The sequence below is a fragment of the Candoia aspera genome, chromosome 4 (assembly GCF_035149785.1).
Source record: "Candoia aspera isolate rCanAsp1 chromosome 4, rCanAsp1.hap2, whole genome shotgun sequence".
NCBI classification, from domain to species: domain Eukaryota; kingdom Metazoa; phylum Chordata; class Lepidosauria; order Squamata; family Boidae; genus Candoia; species Candoia aspera.
Window position 1 is genome coordinate 57,549,765 of NC_086156.1, and position 14,682 is coordinate 57,564,446.

The following is a 14,682-nucleotide window of genomic DNA, read 5'->3' on the forward strand; positions in this document are numbered from 1 at the left end:
TTGTTCACGTTTCCAACATAGATTTGAAGTACCTTTATACTTTCTAGATAAATTTTCTGGTGTCATATACCAACGGTATATCATTTTATAAAAGTTATCTTTAAGATTATAACATAGTGTAACATAATGTAAATTTTAATCCTTTCAACCACATATTTTCCCACTGTTCCATCTGTATATTATAACCAAAATGTTTAGCCCATTTTATCATACATGCTTTTACTTGTTCTTCTTTTGTTTTTTGTTTTGTTTCAAATTTAAATAAAAGTTTATACATTTTAGCAATCACATGTTCATCATTTGTACACAATTCCATTTCAAAGTCAGTTTTAGAATAATCTATATTATAAATTCTTTTATTTATTTATTTATTTATCATTTTTTTATCACTGCCCATCTCCCCCATACAGGGGACCTTGGGCGGTTCACAATAAAACAATTTAAAATTCAATAAAAGCACAAATAATACCAGTAATCAATAAATATGTAAAATTGTCTACTTTGAATCTTTCTGATAACTGTAATAGGAAAACTATTGACAATTATATCCCTCTGCCATCAGTTGTTCTCTTGATTTCATTTTATATTCCCCTTGACAGAATTCTAGTATCTCACAGTATATTAACCATTTATGTTTGCCTATTCTTTTGCATCTCTAAAATGCTTCTTGAGCTGAGAGCCACAAAGGTGTTTTTGGGCACAACCTGGGTTTGTATCTATTCCATATTCACAATAATGTGAGAAAGCTGCAAAATACAATTTTAAATCAGGTAAACCCAATCTTCTTCTTTCCTTTGCATCTTGTAAATTAACTTGTGGTTTTTTTCCCTTCAAACATTCAAACTTAGACATATCCTTTTGCCACTGTTTAAATGGTGCATCAGTTGTCAAAACTGGTACTGTCCCCAGCAGTGGCAATTGTAATCTTTTACTTCTTAACATATATTTTTTACTTTATTCCATGTCTTAACATATTTTTTTTGAAAGAACACACAAATCGTATTTGTTATGGTGATATCCAGATACTTTACTTTTTTTCCCAATCTTAAAACCTGTTTTTTTTATCAATTCTGTTTGATCCTCTATCTTCATATTTTTTGTTAACATCTTCATCTTCTGATTATTAATCTTAAAACCTGCTAGTGTACCAAATTCTTTTAATTTTCCCATTAATGTCTCTATTCCCTTTAGTGGATCCTCCAGAACTAACGCCAAGTCATCAGCAAATGCCCTTAACTTTTAAGTTATATGTTTCTTTTTTAACCTTATAACTTATACATTTCTTTTTAAATCTTTACTCCCACAATTCTTAATCTTGTCTAATATCTCTATTCAGTATTTCAAGAACTAAAATAAACAGGAGAGGGGACAACAGGCATCCCTGTCTTGTCCCTTTTTGTATCTCACAGGGTTTTGTTAGATCTCCATTGACAATTATTTCTACTTTCCTTGAAGTGTAATTAGATCTTACCCATTTAATAAAATTATCTCCAAAATTCATATCTTCCAAAATTTCAAACAGGAAAGCCCATTTCAAATTGTCAAAGGCCTTCTCTGCATCTAAGGAAATCAGTGCAGCTTATTTTTCATTATGTTGCTCCAAGTATTTTAAAATGTCCAACACATTTCTTATATTACTCTTTAATTGTCTTTTAGGTAAAAATCCATATTGATCCCCATGAACAAATTCTTGCAAAATTATTTTCAATCTCTCAGCCAAAATCATTGTAAACAACTTATAGTCATTATTCAATAATGATACCAGCTGATAGTTTCTTGTTAAAGTCAAATCTTGTCCTTCCTTAGGTATTAAGGCTATATTAATAGCATTAATATAGCATTAATACTCTTTCCAGCTCTTTCCAGCTCTCTGGCATCTTTCCCTTCTGTAAAACAGAATTCATCATATTTTGTAAACATTGTAAAAGTTCATCCTCAAAGCATTTATAGTAAGAAGCAGGTAACCCATTGGATCTAGGCACCTTTCCTGTTTTAGTCTTTTTTATAGCTTTGAAAACTTCCCTTATTGTTATACGTCCATTCCTAATCTGTTTCTGTTTCTCTGTAATCTTCAGTAAAATTTTAAATATTCATCTTTTTTCTCCAGGGAAATTTCTCATCCTTTATATAAATTGGATGAAATATTTTTTGCATAGCCACATTATCTGTTATTAGAGTTTCTCCCTCTTGTAATTTCATTATCATTTTCTTTTCTTTTTCTTTCTGTAATTTGTATGCCAATCGCTTTACTGGTTTATTTGCAAACTCATTTTTGTTTTGTTTTGTGTTATTCATTTTTATTTCCATTTCTCTTAGTATTAACATAGATAATTGTCACAGCAGATGCTTAATTTGTTGAGAAATATTTATCTTTTCTGGAAACTTCTTTAATTCCTTCTCTTTTCATCTCATCCAAAATAGCTTGTTTTTTCTCTACTCTCTCTCTCCTTTTTGAGTTTACTATTATGTTGTATAAAGTAACCTCCCATGAAAGCTTTGCTTGTGTCCCAAACCATTCTTACATCTGTACCTTTATTAAGATTATTTTCAAAAAAACCTTTTAATTTTTTTTAATAGTCCTTCACTATTGCTTCTTTCTGTAGCAGCATTTCATTTAAGCTCCATCTGAAAGAACTGTGTTTCCCTTTAAAAACCAAACTCACCGGATTATGATCTGAAAAGGTCTTTGGTAATATTTCTACTTTATGAACCTTAGTAGTCGAATTCTTTGAAATTCAAATCATGTGTATTCTCAAAAAATATCTGTCTTTCATAAAAATAATATACTCTCTTGAATTGCTATTTTTATGTCTCCATGTATCAACAAGCTCTAAACTGTCCATCAGATAAATCTGATAAAGCTTTAATTACCTTTTCTTTAATGTCTTCAACAAAATCCTCTGGGATCACTCTGAATCTCAAGCAAAATTCCTTCTCTCTCAACTCCAATAATGCCAGATTATCTAAATCTCTTTCCATGTCTCTATTTATAACTTCTGTCTTTCTTTCCAAAATTTCCACTTTATCATTAATTTATTTTACATCTCCAGTCACTTGTTTTACAGAGTTTTCCATCTTCCTAACTTCTTCTTTCATCTCAGCTTTCATCTTTATACTGTAAGCATTTCATCCATTCTCTCTTCAAAAGCTGTCAATTTAATATTAAGTGAGTCAGACAACTTTTTGCCTAATTCCTCAAACATTTTCTGAAGCAATTCAGGCATAATTCCTCTTTCTGCAGGTTGCTCTAAAGATTCCTTCCTCCCTTCTCCTGTTTTTGCCACTTTTTTGGTCATTGCCATCCTAATGTTGTAATCAAAAAGTGCAAGTGTCTCAGTTACAAGAGGAAGAGTAAAAGGCAGGCTGCCCCCTCCCTTTTTTTCTACTTTGTCTCTATGTCCTTAATACTTTTGTCTCAAATGGCAGTCCATAGTTACAGTCACCATCACAATCTGGCTCATATTGCCTTTATCATTACTTCGGAAAATCCACCAGTTGCCTACACTCTTTAATGCTACATTAAATAACATTCCCATGAAGGTCAGGTCTGTTGGTCTGTTTATTTCCAATATTTTCAAAAGCACTTTCACCAAAATTTAATCCTTCAAATTACTGTCCCCTTTATCTGTTTTAAACTTTCTTACATTCAATTCTTGTTAAGCCTTTTGCTGAAAATTTAAACCCTTTTAAAGCCTTTTTTAAACCCCCCTTCTTTAACGTTGTCCTACCAAGTAGATTTCTTTTATCCTGCCATTCAGAAAATGTCTCTTTTACTGTATATTGATTATGTCTGATAGTGGCTAAGAAAGTGAGGCTTTTGCGAACCTTATGTCCATTACAGGCTACATTACGGCTATGAGCTTGATTGAAATTCCTTGACAGTCAGCCACTCAACTCATGAGTCAATCACAAAAACCTCAGTTCCTGCAGTCTCCTCATGAGCAGCAGCTGTCTAGGGTGCAAGTGGGCAATCTCACGATCTCTCCCCTGTCCAAAAAGACTGCACCAGCCAGAATTTACCATCTGGCTACCGAACTTGGCCACAATGCCATCTCCACTCCTTCAGGGTTGTCTAGTCCACCATAGAACCCCACCCACAAGCCTTCAATAATCTTCTCCTAATGAAAATAATAATTCTTGTACCAACTAGAGATATTTACCTTCATTGATAACACCATTGTTCCCTCTTGTTAATGCATATGCTGGTTGTTGACTATATATAATTATGAAATAAAGTATAGTATAGAAGCTAGTTCTTCATTTGTTGATAAGCAACTACCTTAAGGAAAGAAGAATGAATGCAGGAGGAAAATGGGGGGAAAGGTAAGATTCTGAAAAATTACATGATAATTGTAAGCAGCTGAGAAGTAGAAGCAAAGCAATGGTGTTGATTTTCCTTAAAGGTTTACCTAACATAAAGTACATGTTAATTCTACACAGTCTTTTCATCCAACAAGCATGGATTTTTAAACTTTCCCCTCAGTAACTTTTTAGACAAGAGCAATGAGCCAATATTTTCTATATTGAAGCCAATAGAAGCAAAGCGCTTAAAAGGATTATAGAGATTACTGCAAAAGCAGATTAGGCTCTGAAATTTCATTTCTTGCTGCATCTGCAGTGATTAACAGAGTGCAAATGAGTTATTTCCCTAAACCTTGGATCAAGCAAGGTAGACATGACACTGCATTCTGATTCCCATGACACTGAAGGACAGTTTATGCGACACCTGCTGAAATGTGTAAAGGATGCATGGAAATGATAAAACCTGCTTTTTAAACACAACTGTAGCAATTGCCCTGTATATGGATGTGTGTGTGTGTGTATGTGTACACACAAACACACACATACATACACACACACATACATACACATTTGTGTGTTTGTGTCTGTGTGTGTGTGCTAGAGAAAAACAGATGTATCTGTATCATTCTTAAATTTGTTAAGCATGAAAATCTTGGTGGTGGGGGTGGTTATGTTTGTGGGTATTAGGAATGCAAATCGATGGGAGATGTGGGTGGGGACTGGAGTGATGGCTATTGAAGTCCCAATGGAACAGCCTTACATATTTCCTAAGAAAAAGGAGGTTTGGAGGGTAGATCCCTCAAGTGAAAAATTGCAAGTTTTCCTTCTCTGATCTTTCAACTGTATCCCTATCTCTATGCCAGCAAACTGATGAGATGCATGAGAGGACTTGAACAACAAGACATACATGTGGAGCCATTCTTTCTGAATTTTATTCAGGACAGTCTTATACTTTTTAGGAGCCTTACTGGAAAAAAAATGGAAATGAGAAAAGCAAGGATGGCAGCTGCCATGGCTGATCTTGATCTGTTGGAAGAGGCAGCTGCAGGACAGTGCTGTGATTTTTTTTATGTCACAGTCTTAATTACAGGTGGGACTACAGGCCTGGCTAATGCTGAGCGTACTCTGAGAGTTCACCCTCAAATAGCCCACAAATGCAGGTTAAACAGTTTTAAAACATTGAGATTAATTTTTATTAGAGCCATGCCATTTTTGGAGTAAAATCTAATTTTACTGCCATCGGTAGGTATTTCATTATTTAAGTCAGGCTATGTGAATTACTGTATATTCATTATGTGGATTGATTGATTGATTGATTTAAGATGTTCTGGAGGATTTTTAGATACCACATTCTCAAAATACCATTTTGTTTTCACAAGTGATACAGCAGTGAACCCATACAGAAGTCTGTAATATGTCCTGCTTTTTTTTGTTTTTCAGAAAAATGTGATGAACCTCTGGTCTCCAGCTTAGCACCCTCCTTCTTCAGCAGTTCTTCCTCTCTGCCATCTACATCAAACAGCTATGCACCAGGGTTTGCCAAGCTAAACAAAAGAGGAGGTAGGATTTCTGTTTTCTTTTAAGACTTTAGATGTACTAATCTGTGCCTTTACTGCAGAATGAGTCAGCTAAATTAACACAATGGGTAGGTAGATTGTCAAAAAAGAACAGGCTTGAGAAAAAATAAATAATGATTATTTGAAAACACTGTTCACATATTTCATCTAATAGAGACACATTGTGTAAGTCAACTGAAGAGCTTTCTAAGAAAAAACTCTAGAACACAGGCTTAACATGATTGCCATTCATTGCATCATAATCAAAGAGTCACAATACGTATTTGCTGGTCCACCTATATCTCACTAAGCATCAGCTCCATTTTTTTTTAATCACTTTTCCTTGAAATTTTCAAAACAACTTTCTGAGATATATTATATTATGTCTTCAGCAAAGGATTGTTACCTTGTTGTGGTGCTGCAGCTTGAGCACCTCAATGATGCCATGAGCTAAACTGAGAAGGGCCACCCAAGACGGGAAGGTCATGACAGAGCGGTCAGACTAAACGCGATCCCTGGGGAAGGTAATGGCAACCCACCCCAGTATTCTTGCCATGAAAACTAAATGGATCAGTACAACCAGAGATATGTCGGTATACCATCGGAAGATGAGACCCCCAGGTCGGAAGATGGTCAAAATGCTACTGGGGAGGAACAGGATGAGTTCAACTAGCCCCAGACATGATGACGCAGCTAGCTCAAAGCCGAAAGGAAGGCTAGCAGCTGACGGTGCTGGTGGTGAACGGCAAATCCGATGTTCTAAGGATCAACACAGCATTAGAAGCTGGAATGTAAGATCTATGAGCCAGGGCAAATTGGATGTGGTTATTGGTGAGATGTCAAGATTAAAGATAGACATTTTGGGTGTCAGTGAACTGAAATGGACTGGGATGGGCCACTTCATATCAAACGACCACCAGATCTACTACTGTGGACAAGAACAGAAGAAATGGAGTAGCCTTTTCCAAAGAAGAAATTGAGTAGCCTTCATAATTAATAGTCAAGTGGCTAAAGCAGTGCTTGGATACAATCCAAAAAATGACAGAATGATCTCAATTCGAATTCAGGGCAAGCCATCTAACATCACAGTGATCCAAATATACGCCCCAACCACAGATGATGAAGTACAGCAGTTCTATGAGGATCTGCAGCACCTACTGGACAATACGCCTAAAAGAGACGTTATTTTCATCATGGGAGACTGGAATGCTAAGGTGGGCAGTCAAATGACACCTGGAATTACAGGGAAGCATGGCCTGGGAGAACAAAACAAAGCAGGACATAGGCTGATAGAATTTTGCCAAGACAACTCACTCTGCATAACAAACACTCTCTTCCAACAACCTAAGAGATCTCTTTATACATGGACTTCGCCAGATGGACAACACCGAAATCAGATTGACTACATCCTTGGCAGCCAAAGGTGGCGGACATCTATACAGTCGGTAAAAACAAGACCTGGAGCTGACTGTAGTTCAGGTCACGAACTTCTTCTTGCACAATTTAGGATCAGACTAAAAAGATTAGGGAAAACACACAGATCACCTAGATATGAGCTCACTAATATTCCTAAGGAATATGTAGTGGAGGTGAAGAACAAATTTAAGGGACTGGACTTAGTAGATAGGGTCCCGGAAGAACCCTGGACAGAAGTTCGCAACATTGTTCAGGAGGTGGCAACAAAATACATCCCAGAGAAAGAGAAAACCAAGAAGGCAAAATGGCTGTTTGCTACAACACTAGAAGTAGCCCAAGAAAGAAGGAAAGCAAAAGGCAACAGTGATAGGGGGAGATATGCCCAATTAAATGCGAAATTCCAGAGGTTAGCCAGAAGAGATAAGGAATTATTTTTAAACAAGCAATGCACAGAAGTGGAAGAAGTCAATAGAATAGGAAGGACAAGAGACCTCTTCCAGAAAATTAGAAACATCAGAGGTAAATTCCAGGCCAAAATGGGTATGATCAAAAACAAAGATGGCAAGGACCTAACAGAAGAAGAAGAGATCAAGAAAAGGTGGCAAGAATATACAGAAGACGTGTATAGGAAGGATAACAATATCAGGGATAGCTTTGACGGTGTGGTCAGTGAGCTAGAGCCAGACCTCCTGAAGAGTGAGGTTGAATGGGCCTTAAGAAGCATTGCTAATAACAAGGCAGCAGGAGACGACGGCATCCCAGCTGAACTGTTCAAAATCTTGCAAGATGATGCTGTCAAGGTAATGCATGCTATATGCCAGCAAATTTGGAAAACACAAGAATGGCCATCAGACTGGAAAAAATCAACTTATATCCCCATACCAAAAAAGGGAAACACTAAAGAATGTTCAAACTATCAAACAGTGGCACTCATTTCACATGCCAGTAAGGTAATGCTCAAGATCCTGCAAGGTAGACTTCAGCAATTCATGGAGCGAGAATTGCCAGATATGCAAGCTGGGTTTAGAAAAGGCAGAGGAACTAGGGACCAAATTGCCAATATCCACTTGATAATGGAAAAAGCCAGGGAGTTTCAGAAAAACATCTATTTCTGTTTTATTGACTATTCTAAAGCCTTTGTCTGTGTGGACCATAACAAATTGTGGCAAGTTCTTAGTGGTATGGGGATACCAAGTCATCTTGTCTGCCTCCTGAAGAATCTGTATAATGACCAAGGAGCAACGGTGAGAACAGACCACAGAACAACGGACTGGTTTAAGATTGGGAAAGGAGTACGGCAGGGCTGTATACTCTCACCCTACCTATTCAACTTGTACACAGAACACATCATGAAATATGCTGGGCTTGAGGAATCCAAGGCTGGAGTTACAATTGCTGGAAGAAACATTAACTATCTCAGATATGCAGATGATACCACTTTGATGGCTGAAAGTGAAGAGGAACTGAGGAGCCTTATGATGAAGGTGAAAGAAGAAAGTGCAAAAGCTGGCTTGCAGCTAGACCTCAAAAAAACCAAGATTATGGCAGCCAGCTTGATTGATAACTGGCAAATAGAGGGAGAAAATGTAGAAGCAGTGAAAGACTTTGTATTTCTAGGTGCAAAGATTACTGCAGATGCTGACTGCAGTCAAGAAATCAGAAGACACTTAATCCTTGGGAGAAGAGCAATGACAAATCTCGATAAAATAGTTAAGAGCAGAGACATCACACTGACAACAAAGGCCCGCATAGTTAAAGCAATGGTGTTCCCTTTAGTAACATATGGCTGCAAGAGCTGGACCATAAGGAAGGCTGAGAGAAGGAAGATAGATGCTTTTGAACTGTGGTGTTGGAGGGAAATTCTGAGAGTGCCTTGGACTGCAAGAAGATCAAACCAGTCCATCCTCCAGGAAATAAAGCCAGACTGCTCACTTGAGGGAACGATATTAAAGGCAAAACTGAAATACTTTGGCCACATAATGAGAAGACAGGACACCCTAGAGAAGATGCTGATGCTAGGGAGAGTGGAAGGCAAAAGGAAGAGGGGCCGACCAAGGGCAAGATGGATGGATGATATTCTAGAGGTGATGGACTCGTCCCTGGGGAAGCTGGGGGTGTTGACGACCGACAAGCTCTGGCGTGGGCTGGTCCATGAAGTCACAAAGAGTCGGAAGCGACTAAACGAATAAACAACAAAATTATATTATGTATTCAGCTTTTATTATAAGTCTGTGTGCATACACACATGCACACATACACACATGCTTTTTTGAACTAGAAGAGATTACAATATTTAAGTTTTTTTAAAAAATGTTATTCTGCTAGAAAAATTAAGAAAAAGTATAAATGCAAAACCACAAAATCTCAAAATTGATAAGCATAGCATTTTTTTTAAAAAAAGGGGGGGGAGGAAAAGGAACAAGGAAATTAGTGTTCTAAATTGAACAACTCCAAAAGCATTGACCAAAGTTTTTGGAAAAACAGCTTAATTTTACTTTCAAAAGAAATAATTCAAATATTAACAAACAACTTACATAAACAGTACATTTCTGCAGATAACCTGGACAGATGTTCAGTCCATTATTTCTTTGCTCAGACCCCCAGGACAACAAAGCTGACCAAGAGTTTTGCTGAACTATTACCAGAGGAGAGTGAGAAAGTGAACTGCACTGACCAGAATTGCCTTGCCCATCAGCTTTCCCACTTGTGGCTTGTCCACTGGCTCATCACTCTGGGGATGAAAGCTTCTACTTCTACTGGCCAAAGCTTCTATTCAGCACTTCTTGAAGTGAGCCAGTAACGTTACCTCGCTACATTCTTTTGCCCACTGACTTTCCTCCCCTGGGACATATTGGCTAGATTTGGCCCGCCAGGTATTGAGGGAAGCAAGTGGTCTACTGTTGGTCTGCTTTCCCTGGAACCCACTAGCCAGAGCTTTCGGCACTGGTACAGAGATCCCACTCTTCCAATAGTATCTCCCTAGCTAACTTTCCAGGCTAGCCAGCTTTCACAATGTGTGGGAACACTTGCAGTGGGAACAAACCAAAGCTAGTCAGCCCTAACATGTGCCACAAAGCTTCAAACCTGCCCATTTTATGTTGACCGACTATTCAGCCTGGAAGTCTTTCAGCACATACCAAGCACATCTAGGCTAGGACATGTTGGTGAGTACATAGAATAGCTCATAGTATGCACACATCAAACTACCAACTTTGGATTCTCCTTGGTGCATGCTGATGGTCTTCCAGGCTGGGCAGCTTCAGTACATGTGGAAGACAGTTCTGAAGTTGGCTAACCTGGAAGCAATTATCTCACAATCATGGCTAAAGTGCTGGCAGATTAGATGGCTTTGGCAAATGCCCAGGATTGCCTGGAGTGTGCATGGAGCCCCTCAGTCAATGCTAAAACCCTTGGGCAGCTTTGACAAATGTTCCAGCTAGCCTGGAAGCCCTGTGCTGCAGGAGTAAGCTGAGGGGAAATGACTTCTGCAGCACTGGTTCAAAACAATTCAAAGGCTTTGTTCAGCTCAACTGAATAGCCTTGAGCCATTTCAGCAAAGTGAACCATACTTCCTCCAACCACTCTAATTGCATCAACAAAAGGAATCTTATTCTATTTGCTAAGTACATATCACATTGCACCGCATCACCCTTATAGCATTTTCAGATGGATGTAAGTCAAAGTCTATCACAAATAACTGCTAGCTGATTGGAATACTTTAAAAGGGTTCTCTCTGAGTTGTTGCTGAACTGATACTCTTCCTGAGCTCTCTATGAATCATTTAAAAAGACCTGCAGTTGCATAACTGGTTACAATTAATTTAGGTCACTAAAACTAAGAATTCTGTGGCTTCTTGGCGGTTTATAGCAGAGTCTTTCCGGAGAGATTTACTTAGTACAAGAGAGTGCCATTCCACTACTGTCTTGGAGAAGCATTTTCAAGCTATTTTTGTTAATGACTCAACTAATGTGTTGACCTTTGAACTGAGTTAAGAATGCATTCCTGACTGGCTACCCATATCAGTCTTGGATATTTTTAAATTTAGCTGGGGAAAAGGGGCAAAGCAATTGTGGAAAGAGTGATTCTCACCAAAACATTGAAAACTAATATTGATTTGATTCTGATTGCCAGTACATCTAGTTATTATTAAAGACTTTGTATTTTAGATTCTCGAGGACTTGAACTGATTTATCCTTGTTTCTGCCTTTAGGGAAGAAAACAGGTTGGACACACATTACCCAATTAACTTACTGCATGTCATCAGTAAAGTGTACACTGGAAATTGCTTACCTGGTTAGAATGGGGTAGTATTTTGAAGGATTAAGCAGGTTTCAGAGAGAGGAGATCCATATTGGTCCAATGTATAACTTTATAGGAAATGGTGGAGAAGAGAGCCAGTCTGGCATAGTGCTTAAGGTGCTGGGCTAGAAACTAGAAGACTGTGAGTTCTAGGCCTCCCTTAGGCATGAAAGCCGGCTGGGTGACCTTGGGCCAGTTGCTCTCTGTCAGCCCAATGCACCTCAAAAGATTGTTGTGGGAAAATTTGAGTAAGGTATGTTTAGGCAGGAGTAAGGTATGTCCAGCACCTTGAGTTGACTGACTAGATAGATAGATAGAGGTACACCAGCATTCCCCAGGGAGCCTTGTACTTCATATTTGTGGTCCTTAAGTTGGTATTCAAATCAATTTATTAAACTCAGGTGGAGTTTAAAACATAGATGGGCAATTATTGCTCTAATTAAAATGCTTTAAAATGCTAGCAGTATCTGAAATGGAGATCCTTCCACTTGCTAAAGTTAGCAGACAGCCCGATTTTTGTGCCAGTGATGCAGCTATTCACTTTTCAACTCAATTGGCCTGACCAAAAAAAAAACAAAAAACACCTTTGGGCTCTAGCTTTGTATTGTAAAGAAGAAAAAAATAGTTATAAATGATATTGAAACATGCTTCCATCACAGAGTTTATACAGATGTTAAAAGAAAAGGAGCTGAGATATACTATTGCTTGCTTGCTTTTTAAATAGACATTTGAGCAGACACTTGACCTTGGCTATCATCTTTGACCAGGAACCAGCTATTATTTTAAAGCACTTTAATTAGAGTAATAATTGCCCATCTATAGAAGAATGTTTTATCAGGGAGAATTAATCATCAATAGAAATGAATAAGTTAGGGCAATGGTATAAAAAAGTATATTCTATATTGTATACTACATATGCAGCTAGATTTTCATGAAGTTTTTACAGAGCCTTGTGTTTATTGAGTAAGCAGTGCAATATTGGAAATGCTGGAGGTATGACCCCATGGCATAAGCAGATTCACAGGTCCTTTTGCATCTTACATAAACATCCTACTAATTCTTCCTACTCATGGTACTTATGAAATATATGGCTTATTCATTTATTTGTCTAATCTGCCTGATCCTCAGAACAGTCAATAACAACCATTTTAACCTGTCATAATGACGCCTGAATAAAATCTACAAGATATCCATTTATATTCAGTCTCAGTCACACTGAACAATTTAAAATATTTTTTTTTTCTTGTTAGCTACCATTAATTCTCTGTTCTTCTCAGTAAATGCTTGAAGTTGAAAGCCTGTATGTTCATGAACTTCAGCCTAGATTGTGGCACCTAACCAGACTTAGCTGACCTTTTCTTTCCTTTTTTTAATGCTCTGGTCAGATCTTCACTTATATTTATCAATTGTTTAGGTAACAGGCTTGAATACCAGTCAACAACCACACTGACTGACTGAAATCAGTAAACATAGTATCTAAAATGTCATGGAGATTACAGTTTTTCAGTATATCATTAGTTATTGATGAAACTATGACATGTATTGTATTACTTATTAAAGGAAAAACTAAAAATCACTACTATGCTTTAAGCTATAAATCACTAGAATATAAATAACTAGAATTATAAGGAATAATAAACTAGATCAATACTAAAAATCTAATTTCTAATGAAATTGAAATATACATTCTATGCATGGTTAATTGATTTAATTGTTTTTTAACTTGTTTTTAATGGTTTTTGTTTTTCTTGTTTTAGATTATTATATGTGTTTTGCTTTTTGTTATTTTAACTCTGTGAGCTGCCCAGAGTCACACATGTGAGATGGGGGGAGATGGCTATATAATTTGAATGAATTAATGAATAAATGAATAAATAACATACATAGAAGAACACAAATTTGGGATTTGATATAAATCTGCATATTAAGTTATAACCCAGGGATGGTTTCCAGAAGAAATTTAATTTTATATTTATATTAAACCACACTCCCACAGCTTGGTTAGCTATTATTCCAAGGATGGAATCAAACACCCTTTCCCTATATAATATCTTTGCAGCAGTTACTGTATAAAAAACTAATTTACTATACTTTGAAGGAATATGTGTTTTAGTAAAATGTAATAAAAATATTGCAGGTTGCAATGGGAATTCAACTTTCAAAATTGATTTCATTCCAGTGTGAATCATTTCCCAAAACTGTTGAGATTTACAAGCTTTTGAAAGAAAATGAATATGAAAAAAAAATCCAAGCTGCTCATTGGATTTCCAACATTTTTTTCAAAAATAAGTTATTCATTTAATGACTACAACTCTTCCAGCCAAAACAAATTTAGTTTTTTCCATCCAGAAATGTCTGCTGTTATATTTTTTTTCAACTTGGTAAATAATTATTTTTGAATAAATCCTTATTTTTGTCAAATGTATTCCTAAATATTTATCCTTCCTTACAGTAGTAATAAATCCTGGCTTGTATTCTTTTCTTCTTCTGCCAAGTATTGCTTCATGTCAGCATTCATTTTTTTTTCTTTATTATTCCAAAAGCTTGGTATAAAACCATATTGTGGTATGCATTCCATTAATGATACTAAAGGGTCTTTATGTTGAATAATTCTGAATACAATGTGATCAGCAAATAATTTCAATGTATGTTCTTGCATTCCAGTCTGATTCCTGGAATTTTATTTTCTTGACATATTTGGATTGCCAGTGGCTCTAATGCCAATAAATTGAATGAGTCTTGTCTTGACACATTCAGTACAGTGCACTGGTGTCATAAGGAGCCATTACTATTATTTTGGCTTTGTGTTCTTTCTAAATATTCTGTATCCATGTAGAATTTTTGAACTTCAAAACATTTTTTTGTCAAAACTGAAACATGAAAGACCACTCTAAATTATAAAAAGCTTTTTCTAGGTATAGAAACATTTTTATTTTATTTTTATTTTTTCAGTTTATATATCTGCCCATCTCACTTTTGTGACTCTGGACAACTTATAATTAAACATCAACAGTACCAAAAAAAAAAAAAATAAGACAGCCATACAAACAATACAAACATTAAAAACAATTAAACAATCAAAGGCATACAGTACAATCCCCGGGAGAGG

The 14,682-nt window shown here is 36.6% G+C and overlaps 1 protein-coding gene across 1 annotated transcript in view; it reads left to right on the forward strand.

Annotated features, from left to right (window-relative positions):
- The window catches only part of CNTNAP2 (contactin associated protein 2), a 1,282,126-nt gene that overhangs the window by 418,518 nt on the left and 848,926 nt on the right, over window positions 1–14,682 (forward strand). Inside the window, exon 2 of the mRNA XM_063304201.1 lies at window positions 5,743–5,862. Within this exon, the coding sequence (XP_063160271.1) occupies window positions 5,743–5,862 (120 nt within the window). The remainder of the gene's footprint in view (window positions 1–5,742; window positions 5,863–14,682) is intronic.